At 37.8% G+C, this 25,939-nt stretch overlaps 1 protein-coding gene across 2 annotated transcripts in view; it reads left to right on the plus strand.

Annotated features, from left to right (window-relative positions):
• Nucleotides 1-2,345: 2,345 nt before the first annotated feature.
• LOC122667656 (cullin-associated NEDD8-dissociated protein 1) overlaps nt 2,346-25,939 on the plus strand; it is a 41,202-nt gene continuing 17,608 nt past the window's right edge. Inside the window, exons 1-17 of one of the 2 annotated variants that reach the window (XM_043864025.1) lie at nt 2,346-2,531; nt 3,395-3,503; nt 3,655-3,824; nt 4,968-5,178; nt 10,267-10,432; nt 10,603-10,732; nt 11,789-11,903; nt 11,998-12,155; nt 12,244-12,367; nt 13,736-13,786; nt 13,861-13,943; nt 18,406-18,490; nt 18,575-18,676; nt 18,772-18,870; nt 22,226-22,339; nt 22,415-22,498; nt 22,567-22,707. In XM_043864025.1, coding sequence (XP_043719960.1) covers nt 3,468-3,503; nt 3,655-3,824; nt 4,968-5,178; nt 10,267-10,432; nt 10,603-10,732; nt 11,789-11,903; nt 11,998-12,155; nt 12,244-12,367; nt 13,736-13,786; nt 13,861-13,943; nt 18,406-18,490; nt 18,575-18,676; nt 18,772-18,870; nt 22,226-22,339; nt 22,415-22,498; nt 22,567-22,707 — 1,869 coding nt within the window. In that variant the 5' untranslated portion in view covers nt 2,346-2,531; nt 3,395-3,467. Of the gene's footprint in view, nt 2,532-3,392; nt 3,504-3,654; nt 3,825-4,967; nt 5,179-10,266; nt 10,433-10,602; nt 10,733-11,788; nt 11,904-11,997; nt 12,156-12,243; nt 12,368-13,735; nt 13,787-13,860; nt 13,944-18,405; nt 18,491-18,574; nt 18,677-18,771; nt 18,871-22,225; nt 22,340-22,414; nt 22,499-22,566; nt 22,708-25,939 lie in introns of those variants that run through there. The other variant, XM_043864024.1, reaches the window with a different exon arrangement.

Here is a 25,939-nt window from a genome sequence, read left to right on the forward strand (position 1 = left end):
CCTAAGCTGAACCGGTCCGAACCAGATCGAGCTTTTATTTATTTGGTTTTGGCTCGGTTTGAACTAAACCCGATGGACCCCCAATTATCTCATCCGATAAGACCAAACCTTGAACCGAACCAACACCCGAACCCTGCCTAATCCCTAACAAAAAGCAGTCCATACACTGGTTTTCAAACTGAATCGAACTGTGTTGAACCTGATAACTCAAACCGAAACTGACTCAAGCCAAAACTGAAACCGAATCGAACCCCCCGATTGACACCCCTCGATGAGGCCATCTTAACACGGTGATTTGGCATTAACAAACTCACAAATGTGACATCCAATGGCATGCCGGGATATCATGCTGCCTTCAAAGCACCGGATTGGTATCTGCTTCTAAGCTATACCTCCATGATTACATACTTTCCTGTGCCAATGAAAGGTGGCCCCTCGTTTTGAGCCCTTTCTCTTATTAGTATCACACTTTCAAGGGAAAATCTTTTTTTGGTGAGACAAGGGAAAATCTACTAGCTTATAATAGTAAGTAACAAATTAGGAACAGTGTTGATTTCACCATTTATAATTATAACAAATTACTTTTATTCCTTTTATCTACTTATTTTTTAATTCAGTTCGGGGACAGTTTTCATACACGGTTGTGTTAATCGTGCATGTGAGAGGGTGGGAGTTTCGAGGAATTAAATATGGGTGGGGCGTTTATGACTTTTCCAACTCTTTGTAAGAGGAGACACAATTGAGCATGCTTGCACAGCCGTGTATGAAATCTTTGACCATAAAATTTTACATACAATTATCACGGTTTGAGAAATCGGAATCGAATCAGCTTGGATAATTCTTGAAACTTTCATTTGAATTACTTAGATTTGTTTTTAATATTTAATTATTATTATTTTTAACTTTAATCAGTAAGTAACAAAAAATTCAATGAAACATATCCCTTAGCAAGATCTTCAAATCAATTGAACAAAAAACTATAAAAATCATAGATTTCGCCAATTCTAATTCAATTCAAATCGAAATTGATGGATGCCAATCCCACGTTTTATTTTGGGTTCTTAAACCTTGACTATTACAAATAAGGGGGACTCCTTTCTACCAACAACCAAAAAACAAACCAAATAAGGGGGACATATGTATGTGTTTCCATGCCATATATACAACTAAATTTCTTCTTTTTGGCTGCTTTTGCTCAGATGGAGATGTCAGCTTTAGGTTTGATCGTAAGACATTGGAGGTCAGGTGTTCGACTCTTCAAGTTCCCACTCTCTTCCCAAAAAAAATCTTCATTTTGACAATTAATAATCTATGCTCACTGTTCTACCAAACATTACTTGAAAGAAATAGCCCATACATGTTTAGATTATTTTATGTCATATATCGATGCGAGGTCTATAAAATCAACCAATATGAAAAAATGGTATGTGACTAAATCCATTGTATAGTACTCTTTCCTTTTCACAATGATTTTAAAAGATCCATTTGTTGAAAAACTAAACACAACAAAGGTTGGTGATGATTTTTTTTAATCCAAAAAAATATTAGTTAAAAAAAGGAAGAAAAAACGCTACTTGGTTGTGTGCGGCACGTGACTCTTGGGCCTAAACACAAGGCCATTCAAAATGACCACCACACTCCATGAAAAAATGGAAATCCCCGAGGGCATGCCAAACATTTTGTGTGGCTCTGTGTCTGGTGCAAGGGCCACGCGTCGAACTCTAATGGGTAGCAGTCTCTTTCAGAAAAAAAACTAATTGTTTTGAACTAAAATTTGATAAGTGAGGGTTTGAGTGGAAAATTGTATCCTCCAGTTCCCCAGTGCCTTTCATAGGGGGGAGGTGGACATTACCCGGGCAGAGTGTTCAGCCAGGGGTAGGGCGGTCATTGTGCCCCATTGCTTTGGGCACTGGGAAACAGGGCTGGGCTGGGTACTCGACGAGATAAAAATCCAGGTTTGGGCTCCTTATCACGTTGGCCCAACATCTTTATTAAAAAAAAATGGCGGATTGCTATAGCTCCTAGGTTAGCTAATAAAGCTAGAATGGATTAGCGAAGGAAACTGTGTGAACTTCAATACTGCACATCTTTTCGTTAAAACGAAAAATATTGGACAATGAGGATGCAGGATCTGAATAAAAAAACCCAGAAAATATATAAATCAAAGAAGAGTCCAAGCTTGGATTTCTTTCTATGGTAATTCGAGAGACACCGAATAGAAACCTGTTAAGCAATTTTCATTTATTGATCTATCCAATGTCTCGCAAGCCGCAATAGGTATGTTTTTTTATTAAAGTAATACACCTTTTACGAATTACGATTTGTTTCACTTTTGTCTTTTGAGGGTTTTTCATCGTTCCTGGCCGTTCCAGTTTCCACCTTCTGCTGGAGTTCCAGTGACCTCCAACTACATCGATCAGAGAAATATTGACGACGCTACTCTATCAGCTGTTCTTCGCAGTCATTAAGAGGGGAAAGGTAGGGTTTTACTTCTTCCGTATTTCGTTACTTAGTAATCTACAGTTCACAATCCTCGTAGGTTACTCTCATGCGCTCTCCTTTTATCTTTTCTGTTCGATTTCTTATTGGTTTGATGTTTAGATTAGGTTTTCGCGATTAGATTCTATGTTACTCAAGATTTCTGGTGTTTCTAATGGTAATGTGTTGCAACGGAGTAGGAGCGTAGGGTTATTGATCATTGTCTATTTTTTTTGATTTGGTTACTTAAACTTGCGCATTTAATTTATGCTCTGTTAACTATCCTCGCCTTTTCCCCCCTATTTGGGTGGGCTTCTGCTCTGGTAGGGTTTTCTTTTGGTTCTTACGGTATTGTGCCCGCGATTGTTTGTTCAATTGATCACAGTTTTGGTAAATGTTGTTTGAAACGAAAGAAGAAAAAAAAAAAAAGGGAAAGAAAACATGCCAGATCGCCAGTACGTCTTTTACCCCCCTCCCCCACCCAAAAAAAAAAAAAAAAAAAAAAAAAAAAGAACTTTTGCTCAATTATGACCTCCTGTGTAAATTGTGAGACTTGAGACTGATCTCCCGTGTGCATGTTGAGCTATTATGCATCGTCTCTTTTCACATTACTGCATTATTTTTCCTTTGGAATTTGAAGAAGCCGAGGAAAAGAAGGCTGAGAAAGTTTTTGTTTCCCTTTTATGTATTTGGAGAAAGTTTTCCTTCACCACACCATCCTAGGGTTCACAAACCCCTATAGGGTTAGAGTTTGTTCCCCAAAATATCCTCCGGATACCCTCCGGCCCCACAGTGAATAGGAAAGGAAAACTTGGTCCTATGTATTTTATTTATAATGAATCAATAACTCTTTCAATGGTTTTTAGTCTCAAAATATACTCTGTAAATTTTTTGGTCTAATAGTAATTTTCCTTTCAGGTTTGGTGATAAAGCCACACACTGCATTCTCTTTACCCGGACACAGGTCGTTCCCATTTTAGTCATTAAAAATGGCAAATATAACTATGAACAGTATATTGGAAAAGGTAATCCTTGCACCAATTATGGTCATGTGTAAAATATTGAAGAATCTCTCTCTCTCTCTCTCTTCCCCCCTTATTGTCAAGTTATTGTAATATCACTAAAAGGGATGGGGTTATTATGGGTTTGTTTTAAGCTCCTCAAGTATATTTGCAGATGACGGGTAAGGATAAAGATTACAGATACATGGCAACTTCTGATTTACTGAATGAGTTGAGCAAAGATGGATTTAAAGCTGACACGGACATGGAGATAAAACTGACAAATATCGTCTTACAGCAGCTTGATGATGCAGCTGGCGATGTTTCTGCATTGGCTGTGAAATGGTTTGGGGATTCCCTCTCCCCACCTCTTTCTTTTACTGATTTTTGATCAGTGGATGCTATTACACTTTTTTTTGTGGGGATAGGAAATCTGTTTTGATTCTTATATGTGCTCATATTTACTCTGCAATTATTTTCTTCATCACATGTTTGTTGTTATTGTTTAATAATAGTTTTACACTCTTTACTCAGATCTTTTTCCTCTCATTTTTTAGTTGAGTGTTTCAACCTGATATTTCAATGACCCACAAACCATTTTTACTTAGCTGCTGCTTATGTTGCTATGGTGTACTTATACTCCAAGGGGATGTTTTTCCTTTTTGGAACTTTTGCCCTTTGTGCTTTGATCCGATCCGTTGGACTCAGAAACCTATAGCCAATGAATTGCTTATTATCTTCATCTAATAGCTATTGTTGATGTGGTACTCATATTGTTGGTAGATGGTGCTTTCCCTTTCTACCATTCTATCAGTTTTGGTGGTGATTAACTTAGTCATTATGATGAGTACCGATCTTTGCCTTCTTAACTCCCTTGGTTAGATTTTTCATGCCAGTGTCCAACACCTATTTGCTTGAAATCAATGTTTTGGTTGTTTAAACGAGCATTTGTTATATATTTGAGTATTTTGTTATTTCTGGATTGTGTGTAGTGGCTGTTGTTTGTTTTGACATCATCTGTGGTCCTGGTTGTGGTTTCCATGCTCAGTCTGCTTAGTGTTTCAAATGCCAAAAATCACAATGTGGTAAATTTAAACAAAATTGCAGAAATCTATTGAGAACCTGGAACCTTGACGCACTATTTAACGGTTGGGGATGGATGATAGAGCATTTTTTAGCTATGGTTCTGTCATTGTTTATTGTCTTCAACTATCTTTGCTTGTATGTGGCATTTGTTTGCCTCAACACGACCTTTTGAAAGCAAGATGCAGCCACGTGGCTTTGCACTGTCGAGCACTCTACATGTTTCGATTTCCATGAATGGAAAAGTTGTCATATTTTCAAGAAATTTCAGCTGCATGTTTGTCTCATTTGAATCTTTGCACAGGTGTGGGGTGATTTTAGCTGGTGGTTTTTTGTCCATTTGAAGTCTTTATTTTACTGCAAGATGCTATTTAATTCTTTGCTTGTTCATGCGTGTCTATGCAGTTTGGCGCCTCTTGTGAAGAAGGTTGCCGAGCCAAGGGTTAGAGAAATGACTGAAAGGCTATGTGTTAAATTGCTAAATGGAAAGGACCAGCATCGCGACAGTGCAAATATAGCCCTGAAGACAATAGTATCAGAAGTCACTACCCCGACTGTTGCACAATGTGTTTTGGTGTGTCTTACTCCACAATTAGTGAAAGGAATAACTGTCTCTGTAAGTTCTGATTCAGCTCTTTCCTCGTCCCTTTGTTTTGAATTTGACAAGCTAAGTAGAATCTCTCATAGTATATTTTGGGATTTCTGGTATTTACTTCCTTGCACTTGCATGTTGCCTGGTCAAGAAAGCTAAATGTAACTACGCAAGAAAGTATATTGCTTTGTTGTCCAACTTGAAAGAGAAACTATAGGAAAGAAATATGGAGAAAGGGATCTTAATGATGGGAGAGTGTGTCAAGAAAAAGAAAAGCGATAGGAGAGAGAGGACTACAAATCACAAGTGAGAGAGAATAAAAGAAATAGGAGAGAGTAATATCATTGGGGAGGAGAGTGAGGAAGATAGTAGCCAGCTCGTGGGAAGAAAACAAGAGGGAGAGAGAGAGAATGAGAGCCACACTAGGCAATAACCAAACCAAATAAAGTCATTCCATTCTAAATCGTGGAAGGGGTGGGTGGGTGGGTTGGTTACATTGCTATATGTAAAACAGAAATAAAATCTCCTTAATTGATTCCACTAATGACTCTGAACGTTTCTAAATTGACTTAAACACTTAACTTAAAAGGACCCTTCTAGATTAAACTAACTTGACTACTTAACAGCACATGGACCTGCACAATCTTATCTATATACTCAATCCCTTGTATCTCCTTACTTCCCCAACTTTTGGGCTTATAAAAGAGGTCCATTATAAATAAATAAATAAATTAATAAAACTCAAAAACAACAAGCCCAAGGCCCCTAGAACCTGACCATGGGCCAAAATAAAGTGTTCCAAGGCCCACTTGGCCTGATTGGAAACAGTGTGCCAATGCTCAAACACAACACTAGATGAATGTCACAGGGACAGTGGGTGATGTAAATTGGCTGTCTAAAACCAGCCGCAGGTGTAGGGATTCTTCTCTACACCAGCAGGAGTAGCCATCGGGTAGGTGTAGGGGAATCCCTACAACAGCAGCAATCGTGGGCAAAGTTAGGATTTTAATTTGTTATTTTTTTTTTGAGTTAGTCTTTTATTGAATGGTAATTCTAATTTTGGATTCCTAGTGCAAGTTTGAATCCTAGTTAGAAGTCCTAGTTAGTATTCCTAGTTCAGTTATGAGTCCTAGTTATGTTTTGAGTCATAGTTAGAGTCTTTTTTTTTTTTCTCGCAGCCATAAGGCTATAAATATGTAAGAGCTCTTGAGAGCCCCCCACGATTTAATGAATAAGAATTTGCTTTGCAATTGTCACTGTCCTGACATATGCTGTGAGGGTGAGATAGCCTTCATTGCCTCTCTCTCCATCGATCTGTAATCAAGTGTTCAAGTTGTTTCAATTCTGCCATAGCCGAAAGTTTGAAGATTGAATTTCAGTTGCTGGTTTTCTGCTACAAGATTCAAGGAGCCCTAAGCTAGCTAGTAAGTTCAAATCCCCATCCCCAAACCCTTCTCCTAATCCACTAAGCCCAACCCTAACATTCCCCCAAACCCTAAATTCTGTCTAGGTCAATCCAGCCATTAGAATCCATCCAATCCAAACTTGGATTGAGCAACCCTTACACCCCTAGGAGAACCCGACCTGAACCCCTACCCTTAAACCTAACTCTAAATCCTAGATCTCTTCTTCTTCCACTTTACCAAAACCCAAAAACCCAAACCCTAATTCAATATTCATCTTTGTTTACATAACCTCCATAAAACATCTCAGGACCTTGACTGGAAGACTTACCTCCACCAACTTTAACCTAACCCTACCATGAAACCCTAGATTCTACTTAATCCTAACCCTGATTTCAAAATCCCACCTATTTTAACCTAGCCGATTCCTCCAACCCTTAGCAGATCCTGGTTATTGGTTCTAGTTGGTATTCTAGTCATCTAGAATTACATTAGTAGGCCACATGGATTTCTCGTGATAAAGATTGCGGAGAGAATATGCAAACCCCTGATTTGCATGTGATGCAGATTTATCACCAAATTTGGCTGCTTTTATTAGGAATAAGTCTAGGGTTGGGTTATATACATGTTGGGCCTTTGATCCCATGGGTTTTCTATGTAATAGGCCACTTTTATGGGCCTAAAGTTGGGGTATTTGAGTTGCATACGGGATTAGCCCTATATTTAGTTTAATTTTATGTTTTTAATGTTTTAAATTGAACCGGTCCAAAGCTGGTTTGAACCAGTGGTTCAATTTAAGTGATTTTATTAGTTTTTCTTTTAGTTGTTTAGTTGGGCTGGATTAGGATTCTATTTTGAGTCTATTTCAGTTTCCTAGTCAGTTTAAGTTACCTAATAGGTTAGGGATTGGGTTAGGCCTTTCCTTTTTACTGTAGGAGTATAATTTTGAGTCTTTTATATAAGGTTGTAAGGGGGTCAAGTATTGAACACGAATTTGATTAATAAAACTCAGCTTTTTGCTTGCTGGCTTTGTTGCTGCCTTTGCTCCATCGTGAGTGTGCCTTGTGAGTAATATCAAGGTGAAGGGATTGGTGGATCTCCAATTGACTCCTTGCATCTGTTAAGATCGAGAGGCTCCCTTATCCATCTTCAAAGCTGCTGCTGGCATTGAAGATCAGTTTTCAAGTAAGTAGTTTACTGTTACAGCATTCAACCTTCTTCTTCTCATCCTCCAACCTAAGCCCTATCTATCCCCATCGATTCCCCTTGTTATCCACCATTAAAAATCTAAAACCTGCATTCACCAAAAAAAAATAATCTAAAATCTGCAACTATTCTTCTTCCCTTCTAGAAGGTCACATGCAAGGTGATTTTCGTGAGAAATCTGCCCAGCCGAATCTAACCGTTAAAACGTGCTAAAAATTTGATCGAATCTTCCTTAAACCCTAAGAGAGTCTCGATTCAAATTTCAGCACCATCCAATCAGCCGATTGTCTAAAATTATAGTTTTACCCCTCTCTCCTACTTCTACTAGGAAACCTCCATAACTCCAGATTTAACCATCTGATTTAGCTGTAACTTTCAGCATATATTCCCCTCCACCCTACCCACACTCAACCTAATGCCCTTGCCCTAACTCCACCTCTAAACCCTAGATTCCATCACTTCCCTATTTCCAAAAACCCTAACCATAGTTGCTGCCCAATTACATCTAAACTACTTATACTCATCCAAAACCAATAAAATCTAGTTCATTAGACTCCCCTACACCTGCCTAGCTTTAGCATATAAGATACCTATCCATTATCCTAGCCCTAACCCTAACCCTAACCCTAACCCTAAATTTGACCTAAAACCTCAATTCTGCCCCCATCGAACCAGCAGTTCTACAGGTCCTGGTTGTCTGGCTCCTAGTAGGTCTCCTACCTATCTAGGACTACATTAGCATGGTTCTAGTTGTCAAGTTAAGTTGGATAAAATATACTGGCATATTTCGATTTTCACAAGGTTTGGCATGAAATTTTCTTGGAAAACAATCAATTACTGTGTTATGATGAACCTTTTGACATCCCTTGTGAGATTTGATCATGTTGACTGAAACATTATTTTGGCTGTATCAGAATTTAACTACTTTGGCCTTATGACATGCCAAATATGAAACCTGCCAGACACCATTTAATATTATGAGAGTAATGCTTTGTAATTGAAATAAACAGTTCTAAAACTCTCGATTTTTATAACTTTTTTACTTGACATAGTAGCCATGGTCTGTGTTTTATGGCATATGGTTTTTCTTTAATTATGTCATTTTAAAAAAAAAATGGTTTGTGGTTTTCCTTTATTAGTGATGCCATATCAAGTTACTCTTAGAAATTTTGATATGATTTTCGAAAGTCTAGATTCTATTTTCCAGATGAGTCTTAAGTTGTAATGTAGTTCTAGATTGGTATGAACCAGGATCTGCTATGAACTGGGTAATTCGGCTAGGTCAAAATAGTTGAAAATTGTTAAATTAGGGTTAGAGTTTGATGGGACCTAGGGTTTGATGGTTGGATTAGGTCAAGTGGATGTAGGGGAGTCTATCGGTGAAAGTTACGTTAAGTTTTAATGGAGGAATGAGTGCTGGAATGAATTTGCAGCAGGTTAGGTTTAGGGTTTTTGGCTTTTGAAAGTTGGAAGATGATGAAATCTAGGGTTTAAAGTGGTCAACTAGGGCTGGGGCTTGGATTGAGTTTCCCTTAGGGTGAGGGGAGAATTCGATCCAAATTTGGAGGGGTTTTGATGGTTGAATTGGTCTGGACAGAATTTGGGTTATAGGAAAAAGGTTTAGAGATGAGGAGATGCTAGGGTTTCGTGATTTAGAGTATTAGAAGAAGAATTGTTGGGGATGGGGTGATTCAAACTCACTGCTGTTGCATAATTTCCTTGGCAGCAGCTTGTTTGATTGTATTGAATAAAAATCAAAACTTGAATTGAATTTGAAAGTAGTTCTTCAAAAGAACAAAGCGAGCTTGAACGAACCACCCGGGCTTCACACCCCAAGGTGTTGATTGGATCAAACACCAATCCACCAGCCTTGATCGAACACAAGACAAAAATCTTGTATTATGTTTAAGTGCTGTTACAAGTCTGCAATAGGAGTATTGGCAGCATATGTGTCTGAAGTTCAATCTCTGTTTTCTGAGAATCTACTCATCAGATTGGGCTGAGATTAAACTATGTCATTCCCCATCCTATCTACTTCATTTGACCCAAGTTTGTTGTCCATCGGACTGGTGGATTGAAAGTTATGCTAGTTCTCTTTGTTTTCTATTTTTCTCCATGCGTGTTATTCCTAATCCAACCATCAATTTGCTTTAATATTTTAACCATATACTCACCCATTATGGCCTAAAATATATGTTAGTTTCAGCCCCATCAGATTTTTGGTTTGCAAGTTCTAATTGTATTTAGTTTCTGCCATATTCATAGTTTTCTGGTTCACTGCGATTCTGGTTTCTAGTGTTTGGTTTTTCCAGCATAGCAAACCTCATCAAAATAGATGATCTTTTATTTGTTTCACATGTTTCGGTGATGGGTAGCTTAGTTTGTAGCTCAAGCAGTCATTTTTCATCAAATTTGATAGATTATATTATCGTATATTCTTTCTTCACCTGCATGCTGTGGATCCCTTTAATTTTCCTGGGTGCTTTTTCTTTTTCCTCTGCAGGGAATGAGCACTGAGATTAAGTGTGAGTGTCTTGATATCTTGTGTGATGTTCTTCATAGATTTGGGAATCTCATGACAGCAGACCATGAACTGTTGTTGGGTTCACTATTGTCCCAATTGAGTTCCAATCCGGCCAGCGTCAGAAAGAAGTCCATTTCATGTATTGGTGAGTTGAAATCAACTTATATTCAATGGTTTCTGACATGTTTAATGATCTTGTTCCTTTTGCAATCTGAAAAACTGCCTTCATTAAAATGCAGCTTCTTAAAGATATAGAATTATTATGATCTTTTGATAACAATCAAGAGATCTAAATTATTTATTCTTCCCTTCTAGCTTCTCTTGCTTCAAGCATGTCGGATGATCTGTTGGCAAAAGCCACAGTTGCAGTTGTTCAGCTCTTAAAAAATAAGGGCCCAAAGCCTGAAATGACTAGAACAAATATTCAGATGATCGGAGCCCTGAGGTAAGCAATGAAGCATTTCCTTTTGGATTTGTGCATGATTCCTGCCCATTTTTTTCTTGATAATTTCATATGTGGAGCATATAAACAGCTCACATGTTATATGACCTCACATCACATCCATAAAAATTGTTGGTAGTTGATATTATTCATTGTTTTCTATTCAGTCATCTTGATTGATATATACAAGGTTTGAAAACTTGTTTTGTTTTGCCTTTTCGGTCAGACTTAGAGCGAAGTAACAAAATTTTGGCGTAATTTCTCTGAAACTGTGTATTTTTCCCATGAGTTTTGCTTGGCCATTTTGGGGGGCAAACTGCTGAAATGACCGAAATGAGTGAAATACCGAAACAAAATGACGGGGAATGACCGAAATTTTGGCAAAACAGTGCTGATTCTGGGTTTTGCCTCCTGTTTCGTCTCAGACATGTTGAAATCAGTGAAATTTCGGCGAAATTTTGAACTATTGATATATAACTGCTATGTTAAATTCTTGGAACATTTATTTTATTTGTTTACTGCATTATTTATTGCTTCTCTTCATAGTTATCATGGCACCAAGGTGAACTTAGGTGGTGGCCAGGCGCCTAAGGCATAATAAATATACCAAACTGGGGTTTTTAGTTGCAAAGTAATGGTATTTCTTTCCTTTAAAATGTAATCTTGAGTGGGTTTAATATGTAAAATAAATTTTTTATTTTATTTACTTATGAATATTAAGGGGGCAATGTATAAATAATAAAATATCATCTTTAATGTTATAATTTAACTTCTCCTAACCAGCGATCCACCATTCTTCTCTTTCTCTCTTCTAGCTGTGCTCTAGCTATGACTGAATTATATATAATCTTTTTATGTGTTTTCTTGACAATTGAAAAAAATCCACTACAAAATTTTCTGTTTCCTTGAAGCACTTGTATATATCTTCCTGTTGTTCAGTAATCCTAAGGTTTTCTTGCTTTTCAGTGCTTTTAAATTAAACGTTAACATGTCATGGGGACTTCTTGTGCTAAAATGTTAATTACTAGCAACAAATCATGCTCATTATGGTTTTTTCAGTCGTGCTGTTGGATATCGTTTTGGACCACATCTTGGAGATACTGTTCCATTGCTTATTAACTATTGTACAACTGCATCAGAAAATGATGAAGAACTTCGAGAGTACAGTTTGCAGGTATTATTTGTCAACTTGTCTGTAGGATGTATACTTTTGGAAATTGAATTGCTTGTGTCAGACGCATTGATTACATTGTGTTATTTTATTCCAGGCGCTTGAAAGCTTTCTACTCAGATGCCCCAGGGATATTTCCTCCTATTGTGATGAAATTTTGCGTCTTACTCTGGAATTTTTAAGCTATGATCCAAACTTCACTGATAACATGGAGGAGGATACTGATGATGAGAGCCATGAGGAAGAGGAAGATGAGTATGTTTATGGTTTATTGTTGTAGACGAATGGAGATGTGATCTCATGTTCATTCTAGCTTCTAATTTTATGTCCTGTAATATTGTAGTGAGAGTGCAAATGAATATACAGATGATGAGGATGTCAGCTGGAAAGTTCGAAGGGCAGCAGCCAAATGCTTAGCTGCTATAGTTGTCTCCCGTCCAGAGATGCTCTCAAAGCTGTATGAGGAGGTATTAATTAAAAGAAATCATTCTTTTGCTCTTCTACTAGAGTTTAGGGATTAGTAGCCTCTCTACTGAAGTTGTTACTTTTGTGGTATTCTGCCTGACTTGGTTAGCTAGAATTGGACAAATTAATGATGTTTAAAAACAGGTTTTGATCTGTGGGTTGTGAATTGGGTTAAGATTTTTTTGAGAGAATTAAATATTGTATCATCTCCACAGCTGCCATGATCCTATTATTCTAAGTTTTGGAAGAAGTTTTCTTGTACGGCAGCACCAATGGCCATTTGTCTCATGGAGAGGCATGATTTGATCAATCTGGCCAGTGGAGAGATGGGATAAGTGAGATATGATAAGTAAGTGGCCAATCCCAACCATATGGTTTGCCATGTGTACATTGTTTGGGGAACTGGAACTGGATAACTGATTTCCAGTTGAATCAGATCAGAATCGGTTGGATCCGATTACTGATTAAAAAATTGACCGATTTTTAGGGTGAGGCTGATTCCGGCTGATTTTGACCGATTCCCTGCCGAATTGGAACTGAAATTGATGGAGGCTGATCCCGTTGCCAATTCCGCTTCCTTGAACCTTGCACGTGTAGGATTATGCCGTTGTTTCTTCAACAATTCAAGTTCTTTAGACAATAAACTTTGTCAGACTATTTTTTAGCATTGTATTGACACACGGAGAAATCAATTGGTCTTAAAATTAATCTATGGCTTGATGACAACGTTGGCAATACTTCCTCTTGGTTTGACCTGCCTAGTGCAGAGTAAATGGTAGATTACGAGTTGGAGCGGCTTCTGACATGGTTCAAGGAATCGGAATCAAATCGGATGAATCAGCCGATACGAATTGGAATCAGCCTAGCCAATCCCGATTCCTGCGATCCTTTTTCTAGTCGCCCATTGTTCTTCTTTTGATCTTCATTTTTGGTCATTATTTCCTTCTTTTAGTCAGTACAATATCTGAAAATCAAGGAAACCTACCTCTCGTAGTAAGAACCCCAAGTTTATTTAATAAAAAACTCCAAAAAATTCGGAAATCTTTGCTGCTTCCCGATTCCAATTTCTAGGCTTCTGGCCATAGTTATCAGGATGGCCATGGTGTTGGAGAGGGTCTAAAACCAAGGCGACACCAACAAGACGCTCAAGGCGACCAAGGAGTCTGGACACCCTAGGTGACGCCTTGATAACTATGCTTCTGACCAATTCCATATTAACAGAGACCAATCCCATGTCCGATTCCTAGTTCTTAAACCTTGCTTTTGACAGTGTTGGTTCTAAAAACCCACTCCCTGTAAATTAATGTGTTCCTGTTGTGATATTATTCTGGTGATATGTATGTGTAAGTGATGTTTCTTCAACTGTGCAGGCATGCCCTAAACTGATAGAAAGGTTTAAAGAAAGAGAAGAAAATGTCAAGGTAGTGTCAAGTCATGCTTTTCTGTATCTCTTTTTGCATCCTATGGTTGATTTTCAGATACTGTTATGCTGCAGATGGATGTATTTAATACTTTCATTGAGCTACTACGTCAAACTGGAAATGTTACGAAGGGACAGGCCGACATAAATGAATCGAGGTAATTATTATTATTATTTTTTTAATCTTGAGTAGAACTTGTATTGTTTGTAATTCTTTGATTGGTAAGATAAATATATTTAGGAAAACTTGGAGAATTCTAGTCATTATTTTAGGTCACAGACAGTTTTATGGATTTACCAATCCAGATTGATGAGATTCGATATTCGTCTGGGATCTCTGTGATACTGATACTTATCTTTAGATCTTTGATTCCGTCCAATAATGATGGCGGAACCTTTTGGCTCTGAACAGTCTCAGAAGATTTTGCTTTGAACCTAATAACCCTGACCCATCAGTATGCCTGTCCAAAACCAGATTATTCCGGTTTTGTGTGGCAAGTTTTCTTTTTTTGATCTATGAAACTTTTGGAGAAGGTTATTTAAGCCCGCCTGAGAATAGAGACTCATATCTCGAAGAACCAATTTGGTTTTATGCCAGGTAGATCCATGACAAAAGCTATATACCTACTTAGGAGGCTCATGGAAAGATGTAGAGCTAGCAAGAAGGACCTCCATATGGTCTTTATTGACCTGGAGTCTGGAGAAAGACTATGACAGAGTCCCTAGAGATTTAATCTGGCAAGTACTTGCAAAGAGAGGGGTGTCGAGTAAATATATAGATGTAAAGATATGTATGAGAATGTGGTGACTAGTGTGAGATTTGCGGGAGGCCAGGGCAAGGAATTCCCAATTACGATTGGGTTACACCTAGAGATTTAATATGTTTTCGCTTATCATGGATGAATTAATCAACAACATCCAAGGCGAGGTACCGTGGTGTATGGTCTTCGCCAATGATATCGTTTTAGTGGATGAGACGACAGCAGGGCTTAACACTAAGCTAGAGATGTGGAGATCATCCTTGGAAACAAGAGGCTTTAAGATTAGTAGATCAAAGACGGCGTATATGATGTGTAACTGTAGCCACACATGATGGATGTTGACATGGTCAAATTTGAGGCGAGAGAGTTACTGCCATGTGACTATTTCACTATTTCAGATATCTGGGGTCTATCATACACAAAGAAGGTGATATAGATGATGATGTTTCACAAATAATTAAAGTTGGCTGGATGAAGTGGAGAGGTGCGACCGGAGTACTGTGTGACTGTCACATTCCTGTAAAGCTAAAAGGAAAATTTTACAGGTTTGTGGTCCGACCTGCTATGATGTATGGGGCAGAATTCTGGGCGGTTAAGAAGTGCCATATGGCGAAGCTATGAGTCACAGAGATTAGGATGTTAAGATGGATGTGCGGCAAAACTAGGAAGGGTAAAGTGAGGAACGAACGTATTAGAGCGGAAGTGAGAGTTGCTCCGATCAGCGACAAGCTCCAAGAATGTCGTCTGAGGTGGTTTGGCCATGTGCAATGGAGGCCTGAGGACGCCCCAATAAAGATGAGTGATTTAATTCTGATCGAGGGAGCTAAAAGAGCTTGGGGTAGGCCTAAAATGACCGTCGGTGAGGTCGTTGTGAAGGACATGCAGAGTCTGGGTCTTGTGCCAAGTATGACCACAGATAGAGCCTATTAGAGGGCAAGGATCCATGTTGTTGACACAAGGTAGCTGAGATTTTCTTGATTTTCTGGGCTTGACTATTTCCTTTTACTCTCATTTTTCATTTTCCATCTAGTACTTTTCATATCTCTTTTCTCTATTTTTATTCTCCATTCCTCTTACTTTTCGTTGTGAGGAGCTCAATTTTCTCTACTTTTTTTTTAATAGGATCCATGTAGTTGACCCCATTTAGTTGGGATAAGGCAGAGTTGTTGTTTTATGTTGGTGGGTAAGAGATTTGTTGAGGTCATTTCCTCCTTTTCTTGGTTCCTTGTGTGGGTTGTTGGATGGTGGACCTTGCTGTCTTTAGAGTCTCTCTCTGTGTTTTTGTTCAATGACAAGCTTTCATTGGTGTGTAAATTCCGTAAGTGACATGCAAAGTAAATATTATAGGGCTTTGTCACTGAAGATTGTTAAAACTAGAAGATACATTTTCAAACTAGATGAAAAAATTTCTTACAAGTTACAAGATCCGACCAACACTTATCTTCAATACTGGGTTGGTTTGCTTTGTCAGATTTGTTGTGCTTGGTTGCCTAATCTAGCTTATTGGGTGTGATGCAAGATAGGTTTGACTACCTATGTAATGCTGGGGGTTATGGGCCTACGATACAAGCGTATGAAGTTTAGGGCCGACAACACAGATGAATGTTGTAAAATAAGCGAAGGAGATCAATAAAAATTCTTAAAATAACTTAGCTCTTAAGGAGGAGGAGTAGGGTAAATAATATGGTGCCTGCATAGCTAAGAACCAAGGTTCTAAAACTCGGTCTCGACCAGGTCGAGTTTTCTAAGATCTCGAGATCTCGGCGGACAGTTTATTTTGTTTTATGTTTCGGTGGACATATGGCCATAGTTGGCTTCGAAACTTTAAGGTAAGCTTGTTTTAGGCTTAATAAACATATCTAAAGGTTCACATTGAAAGAAAAAAAAAACACCCAATTTTGTGTTTTTGATTTGCACCCTTGGTTGGCAGTAAAGGCCGAACCCTTAATGTAATATTGCCTATTCTACACATTGTTTGAATGATATGAGACATAATTGGCAAGTAAAACAAGTAAATTATGCACAAACCACAAGATAAAATGAAGTGTTCACAATGTAGATTACATAGACACCCAACCTAAGTACAATGAATAATATATAAGTCATAGACACCTTACTACCCTAGTCTTCCACGTCTTAACTTTTAAGTCCCAACAATACAATACTATGACTCTATGAGTACTGAGGAGGTTGAGATTCTCGAATTATTCGAAATCTCGGTCGAGTTTTTCGAGCTTTTACATTTTTTATTGTTTCATATAATAACTCGTCTCGAGAAGCTCAAGTTTCTCCAGTTTTCTGAGATCTCGGCGAGATTTTGAACTTTGCTAAGAACAGGGTAAGGGAGATCAGTAATATGAGGTAGGGCTTCAAAAGATGACGGTAGGGGTGGGTAAATAGGTAATGGTGTTTACATATCCTCCTAGTTGGAATAAAACTGTTGACCTTACTCTATAGTATACAGGTAACAAATCCTACCATCTGGAGCGTAAACAGGTGAGGCGTGTACTACATTATTCCCCTTTGCAAAACCTTATAAATAAACATAAAATAATCAATTACTCAATCCATAAAATACCATGGAAATATTCACATGTAAAGTCAATGTTCCCCAAGTTTTTTTGGGGAATGGGGATAGGCTTTTGAGTAATTGAGTGTTGGTCAAGGATTTTGGCTAGTTGCTTTGGGTCTTTGGGTTTGAGTGTAGGATTGGGAATGGATCTAATTACTTGTTTTATGCATATAATTGCAAGGTGGGTAAACATATAGTGTAGAAACCCCTTACCCTCTCCATTTTGTTAAGCAGAGTAAAAGCTGTACCCTTATCCCACCCACTAAAGCTAAATGAAATCAAACCTTCATCCTTACCTCCAAAGGAGGGTCAAATAAGGCAGGTAAATGGGTAAAATTTGCAGACCTAAATCTATGCTTGTAGATATGTTTTAAGAAGTCTACTACTTAGTAGACTACAGCTATTGCTTTTTCATTTTTTCCTTTTTTGTTGTAGAATTCTTAAAGTGATTATATTTATCTTGATGTGGGAAACCTGAAATCCAATTGGTTTTAAATTTGAATGAATATGTTCTTTTGAAATAGGGAATGGCCTTGATTTATTACCTGTTCTTGCTGTTATTTTGATTTCTATCTGCTGTGTTGCTAATCTTTATTGTTTTTCTTCATTTTTACTCTGATCATAGTTGCTGATTACTTGAGGTTTACCATGACGGCTGCTTATTTCTTGGCTCTTTAGTTTCTTGAATCTGCATATTGAAGTTTCACTGTTTGTATAGCATCTTCAAGATTCGACGATTAGTTATAGATCCTGAACCTTTAGAAATTAGTCTTGTTTCCTCATGCGCTCGGTCCTATTTCAATCTGATCCAATTGATCGTTGAACTGACTCTGTGGATCCTGTCCTGTAAATTTATAAATTTTCAGTTGATATTATTTGCATTTGATGGTTTGTTTAGTATTTCCTGCAAAAGTCATAAGCAAATTCTATACCTGCCAAGAACATATCTTTTTCAGTTTTCTCTTCCTTAGTTGTTAACCCTAAGGTATTCTTCCCCATCTCAACTATATCTCTTTTAAAAGTTCTGTTTGATTGTTCCTCAATTATTAGAGTCCCTCTCCCAGGTGTTTCTTAACCCTAATTTCATTGGGTTACTTCCTAGTCCAATAACTTGCATGGTTACAATTTACAAGGTTTTCTCAAATCTTTCTGCATCTTTTATAGACTTCATGCTATTTTGCATAATTAACTGATATTAGTTTAGCCTTCATCGTGATATGTATCCAATAATTTCTGATTAGTAGTTATTGCAAAGCTGCAGCTGATACTAATTTGACCCATTTGCAGTCCACGGTGGTTACTGAAACAAGAAGTCCCAAAAATTGTTAAATCTATAAATAAACAACTGCGTGAAAAGTCTATCAAGACAAAGGTGGGAACAAGAGTAATAATTTTTTGCTGATACACAATGGGACCTTTTCTCTTTCTTGTCTTGATCCTTTTGTCCTTAGTGCAGGTTGGTGCGTTTTCAGTTTTGAAGGAACTTGTAGTTGTCTTACCAGACTGCCTAGCGGAACACATTGGGTCCCTTGTTCCTGGAATTGAGAAAGCATTAAGTGTAAGTGAAACCAGTTAATGCCGAAGAGTGAAACTGTTTGCCTTTTCTCTGTATATGCTAACATGTTTCCTCCTGCGTTAATCTGTTTTTTTTAGGACAAATCCTCGACCTCAAATTTGAAAATTGAGGCTCTAATTTTCACCAGATTAGTTATGGCTTCACATTCACCTTCTGTCTTCCACCATTATGTCAAGGTAACAGTGTAGATTATTTTAATTAATATTTTTTTTTTACAAATGCAAAAGATTTTAATTGAGAGGGGAGAAAAGAGAAGAATATACAAGCAGAAGAAAAATGGTTAATTTTATGGTGGTTGTCACCTGCTTTACTTCTATTTTACTTTTTCGTTAACATCCGCAACTGAAGTTTGGCATTTTTTTTAATTGAAAATTTGAGTTTAATGTTTAATTTAAGTTTACCGAGATTTAATTGAAGTTCTGTAATTTTTTGAAGTCAGATTTGGTATCCTTCTGAATCTGTGCATCTACCAATCCTACAAATCTACTTATTTTTCATAAAAATCTATTTGTAGAACTTTCTACAGTTTATGGCCCATGGGATTAATAACCTATATTTTATATAGTATTTATTAATCCAAGTATTAAACTCAATACTGAAGGATCATCTTCAGGATCTATTGATCCACTAAAGGTTTCCTGTGGTCATGTATTTTAGTTCCTATAGCATTGTATTTAAGGAAACCAAATATTAGAAAATTTCCTTTAAATATTTGTCCACAGCCTAAGTAAAAAATAATATGTGGATATGTTTTTCCTTATGTAGTATTGTTTGTTCAAGTGAAAGCACACATTTTTTATTTATATGAGAAAAATATGGAAAATTAATTTTTCCTTGTAATAGTTACATGGAGTCCTAATGATACAGTATTCAGCTACTAGCAGAAAGAAGAGGAAGAAAAGAGCCTGTGGTTTGGGTTTTGGGTCAGTCTGGTTCAATTTCTGGTCCAAATCTGGCATGTGGTTCAAGTCATGTTCAGTCCAATCGTGGGTCCTTGTTTAGTGTTTTTTCTCGCTATTTAAGTGTTTAGTAGGGGGGGGGGGCCTTGGTGCAACTGTAAGGTTGCCCATTGTGACCAAGTAGTCATGGGTTCAAGTCTGAAAACAGTCTCTCTGCGAAGGTAGGGGTAAGGCTGCGTGCATGATGACCCTCCCTAGACACCGTGGTAGTGGGAGCCTCTTGCACTGGTTACGGCCCCCCCTTTTTTTTGAGTGGTTAGTAGATAGTTGGATTTGGGACTCTATGACTCTACTCTTGCTTGAAGTTTTCTTTTATTTTATGTAGAGTTATAGTCAGCATAGTACTAAAACTCGTTTCGTCTCGGTCTAGATTTCGAGTATCTCGGTCGAGTCGAAACAAAATGCAACATTGAATTGAAAAATGCAATATTTTGAATATTTCTTTTGGAAATCTTGGTCATCTCGTTTCGGGAATTTCGGAAATCTCGGTCATTTTTGGCATCTTACACCCACAAAAAAAAATACCATATTTCGACGAAATTTCGGTATCTCGGAAATTTCGGTCTGACCGAAACACCGAAATGAAACGAGTTTTAATACTATGATAGTCAGTTAAAACTACCTCTTTGGCAACCTATTGGCTGAAGGAGTTTTAAGCTTAGTTAGAGTCTGTTTTTGAATCTTATATAAGGTTATAAGGGACTTCAGAGGGGCTCACGAATATCTGAATGAAGATGAAGATTTCAGCTGAATTGGTTATGTGGATCTCAGACTAGCTTTTGTGGATTCAAGGTGTTCTTGCTCAATGGATTCTGGGTGAACTATTGTGGTGTTCAATAGTTCTGCCGTGGATTCGGCATAGGATCAGGTGGGATTCCTGTTTCATAGCCTTATTCCATTTCTCCGTTGATCAGGTTAGTTTTCTGTAACTTTCCCCTACACTGCGCAAGTTAAATCTCCCTTTTATCTTGATTCTAGTTGCTTTAATTTCATACTTTTCTTCTAATCAGTTTCAGCCTTAGTTTACCTTTGTTTTCTATTCTATGTACCCTGTTTCTACCTTTGTTTTCTATTCTGTGTACCCTGTTTCTATTTCTGGTCCCATATCTTTTTTAAACCTAAAAAATACTATCAATTTCTGAGAGTCCTACTTCTGGTTTGTTTCTTCTAATTCTCTGTTTCTGGTTCTGTTTTCTCAATTCTGGTTGGAGACCACTGATAAGCTCTCTTGTAGCTGTTATTTCATTACATCAGTTTTTTTTTTTATCAGATTATGTTTTGAACCATTAAGAACCTGCTATTGAATTCTGGTTTTCTATCAGAATTTCAGTTTCTATCTTAAGTGTGATTCTTCTTTATTTTAAAATTTGACCGCTGGATTGCTTCCTAATTTTGATTTTTGTTCCCTATACCTAATAGAGCAATCAACTAGAATATTTGGCCAATCTGAGCTGTGGTTACTAAGATATTTGTGGTTCCTACCTTCTTGCAATTCTGGTTATTTGTGGTTTTCTAAACCCTAACCCCTTGGGTTTTTAAGAACCCCATTACCTAAATAGAATTTATTTGTAGTTTAAATGATTAGTGGTGCACATTTGAGGTACTTAAATCTTCCCTTCTTTATGGTATCATAATTGGGTTAAAATAATAGGGTTAAATAATGTTTATTATGTTGTTAGGTTTGGCTGAAGCAGTTTATACTTGTTTATAGCAACACTTTTGCAACCTTGGTGCAACGGTTAAGTTTCACTATTGCAACCTGTTGGTTGCGGGTTCGAAACTTGGTAACAACCTCTCCTGCGAAGCTGGGGGTAAGGCTGCGTACATTTGCCCCTCCCAGACTCTGTAGTAGCGGGAGCCTTGTGGCCTGGGTTGCTGTTATGCCCTTAGATTGTAAAAACACACACCTAAAATGGTAGTTTGACTTTGGACTCTAGGAAACCCTATGTTGTACAATGTTGTATACACTAAATTTAGTACTAGAATTCACATTAATTCTATTAAAACAACAAAATTATGCTTATTTAATGAATAAACATAAATCAGAAACCATTTTATAATAATCAAATGTTACACATGGTTCATTACAAATATACGGGAATAATTTGGCGAAAATTCACAAAAATTGAGGTTTTCTAGGAAGTTTTGCTCTTTAGAGTTGAAACTAGTGAAACGATACCGAAACTCGAAACATGGGCAAAATTTCATCCAACCCGTGCATTTTATACAATAGACTTGACTGAAACGATACCAAAATCCAAAACATGGTCTAATATTCGCCGAAACTGCGAAAATTTCTATCCAAACTTTGACAAAAATGTATATTGGTGTAGGTTTCGTTTCGAGACCGCTAAACAGAAACGAAACCCGAGATTTCCACGAAATCTTGCGAAACCTCGTACCATGCTCTAGATTCTATTTTCCATTATTTTTCTAATGTTAATGGTGGCTCCCATTCCCATGTTTCTTTTACTCTTTGGATATTACTCGTCTCTGTAACCTTTCTATTAGTAAATATTTTGTTGTGTCTTTTGCTTGATCTCCCTGAAGATTTACGTATTTGTTGTTCCAGGCCTTGTCTGGTCCTATATTATCTGCTGTTGGTGAGCGTTATTACAAAGTCACTGCCGAGGCATTAAGAGTATGTGGGGAGCTTGTTCGTGTTGTACGCCCACCGGATTTTAAGGTGAAGATATTTTGTCTTTGTTGACTTGAACCTTTAGCACAACATTTCATGGCATGTTACTATTTGCTGATGCAGGGTTGTGATTTTGATTTTAAACCTTATGTTCATCCAATATATGATGCCATTTTGACGCGTCTTGCAAACCAAGATCAAGATCAGGTTGGTAGAACTCTAAGTTGATACTTTCTACCTCATGTTTGTTGTATCTCATGAGGTTCATTTTCCAGGAAGTCAAGGAGTGTGCTATTTCTTGCATGGGACTCGTAATTTCGACCTTTGGTGATAACCTTCAAGCTGAGTTACCTGCATGTCTTCCTGTGCTTGTTGACCGGATGGGAAATGAGATAACCCGACTTACAGCAGTTAAGGTGTGTGCCTTGTGATGGAATATGGCTGGAGAAGATGTCTTCTTTCAGCTTCTGATGGAAGTTCTATTAATCTGTTAATACTATGTAACTGTTTTATCAAATTACCAGTACTGTGTTTTAGTAACAGCTTTGGGTTTCTTCTTTCAGTTTCTGTACTTTGTCTGGTTGTGTTTGTATACATGTTTTAAATGCCTCAAAGCATGTGCTGTATGTGTTGTGGGAATTGCAGAAGCACATGTGGTGATGGGGTGGGTTTGGCCCAGGTTGTATATCTTGATTTGGCCTTTTGCTTATTTGTTGTATAGGTTCGTATGCTGGTCTTTGTGTATTTTCCTCTTGGGTCACAAATTTGGTTGTGCATGCATGTGTTCTACCTTTTTCTTAGTGTTATGAATGCTGGCTAGTACTTGTTGCATCCTATTTAGTATTTTAGTTCTTTATGTTTGACAATTTTGAAATCCTTAAGTGCTATTATATAGGTAAAGAGCTAATAACTTTTGTTCTTGTGAGTTTGGAGGGGATTTTGGTATTTGATATTTCTGGCTTCAGAGGTGTTAGTGGTGGTTGAAATTCGGTGAGTTGGGGAGGATATGTGGTCCTTTTGAGCAGTCATAAATGTACATTGTAGTTCTGAACTAAAATACTTGTACAGACTACCTTTTTAATCTAGATTGTGGGAGAGTTACTGGGACTGGCTTTGTGGTAAACAAAAGGGTTCACTTTGTTATGCTGCTCTTGGTTAGAACTTTATTGGATCACCCTAAAACGAAGCTGGGTTCCGACAATCAAGGGAAATTATAAGAAGCATAATTCGATATATTGACTAGGGCCCAAAGAGGTCTAGATTATGGCAGAGAACAATAAAAAATTCTGAGAAACAGTGAAAAGAAAGTGTGTATACACACACACACACACACACATATATATATATATATATGGATATTTTAATCTTGTTAAACAAGATTATGACCACTAGGAAAATGCCTGATGAATGGGGGAGAAGCGTTGTGGTCCCAATTTATAAAAACAAAGGAAATATTCAGAACTGTAATAACTATAGAGGCATAAAGTTAATGAGCCATATGATGAAGTTATGAGAGAGGGTTATTGAAACCCCCTTGAGAAAGGAGACTACTATTTCGGAAAACCAATTCGGATTTATATTTAGAAGATCCTCGATGTAGGCAATTTTCTTACTGAGGAGACTAATGGAAAGATATAGAGAGGGCAAGAAAGATCTTCATATGGTCTTTATAGACCTAGATACAGCCTAAGACTGAGTCCCTAGAGAGCTTATCTAGAATATTCTAGAGAAGAGAAGGGTGACATGTAATTACGCTGACATAATTAAAGATATGTATGCTGATGTGGTGAATAGCGTTGGAACGACCGGGGGGTGGGGGCAAGGCAGTGAATTCCTAATCTCAATTAGGTTACACTAAGGATCAGCCTTAAGCCCTTATTTGTTTGCGCTTATCATGGACGACTTAACCAAAGGCAAACAAGATGAGGCCCCATGGTGTATGATCTTTGCGGGTGATATTGTTTTGGTAGATGAGACAAAAGTAGGGATTAACTCCAAAGTGGAACTATGGAGATCAACCTTGGAATAAGAAGGTCTGACTATGGAGATCAACCTTGGGATAAGAAGGTCTGAAGATAAGTAGAATTAAGACTGAATATATGGTGTGTAACTTTAGTAACTCTGGGACGGAGAATGAGGTGGTGACTATTGGTGAGAGGGAGATCCCGCAAAGTGATCACTTTAGATATCTGAGATCAATCGTAAACATGGAGGACGACATTGCCCAAAAGATTAAAATAGGGTGGATGAAATGGTGAGGTGCGTCCAGATTTCTGTGTGATTGGCGTATCCCTTTAAAGCTTCCAGGAAACTTTTATAGGACTTGTAATTAGACAAATTATGATGTATGGTGTGGAATGCTGGTCCGTGAAGAAGTGCCATATAAATAAACTTGGTGTCGCAGAGATGAAGATGTTGAGATGGATGTGTGGGAAAACTAGGATGGATAAAGTAAGGAATAACCATATTAGAGCGGGGTTGGGAGTAGCTCTGATCCATGATAAACTTAGAGAGAGTCGTTTGAGGTGGCATGGACATGTTCAACTGAGGCCTTCATATGCCCTAGTTCAGAGGAGTGAATTGATTCAGATCAAGGGAACCAGAAGAACCAGGGCAGGCCTAAGATTTCTGTAGGAGATGTGGTGAAGAAAGACATGCTTAGCTTAGGCCTTGTTCCCGTATGACTTCAAATAGATCTGATTAGTGAGCAAAGATCTGTGTGGTTGACCCCATTTTGTTGGATCATTATGTTGTGATGCTCTGATGCTATTGCTGTAATACACTCCAATTTCGAGGCCTGGAGCAGAATGTTGGGCAATTAAGAAGAGGTACGTAGCTAAGAAGGGTTGATGCCCTGGAGTTTGTGTCGATGTTTTATGCCCCTCCCCTTTTCTTCTATATTATTAATAATCTGTCTCTTCTAGGAACCATGTAGCCGACCCCGTTAAGTTGGGATAAGGTTTTGTTATTGTTGTTGTATAAGAAGGGATATGTTTTCCACAGGAATCCACCAAAGGTTCTTGAGTAATCCATGTTGGTTTATTATAGAAGGAATCTATTTTCAAAGTCCAGAAGTCCTGAAAATCAACTTCTTTTTTTCCATTTGACTATTAGGATGGTGCCTAGAAAAATGTGGATACATGTCTTTTTCTTTTGGGGTGTATCTAGCCTTTTTTTTCTTCCAGTAAGAGCCAAAATCAAATCACAACATGTTTTCAAGCCTCTTTACTTGGTTATTTTGTTAAATTGGTGGCTTCGTGATGTTGGGAACTCAGCCATTGAAACATGGTTTCTATTGTTTGTTTTTTCTATTGCCATTTGTTACATTTATACCAAGGAGAAAGATTTTTGTCACCCCGTGGAAACGTTCACCACACCATCCTAGGGTAGTAGGGTTCACAATCCCCTGTAGGGTTTTATTATTTCCCCCGAAATACCCTCACGATGCCCACCCGTGCCTATCTGGAGCCCGCAATAGATTCCCATTTACCGTGGGTGTAGGAAAACTTCGTCCTTATATTAATATTGCTTTCTCTTTTTTTGGGGGGGGGGGTGTGTGTTTGCGGGGGTGAGGTGCATTTCTATTAGCATTTACCGCTGAGATAAACCTTGGTTCATGGTAGACTACTGACCAATATAAGCCATTTC

This window comes from Telopea speciosissima, chromosome 7, assembly GCF_018873765.1.
Source record: "Telopea speciosissima isolate NSW1024214 ecotype Mountain lineage chromosome 7, Tspe_v1, whole genome shotgun sequence".
NCBI classification, from domain to species: Eukaryota; Viridiplantae; Streptophyta; class Magnoliopsida; order Proteales; family Proteaceae; genus Telopea; species Telopea speciosissima.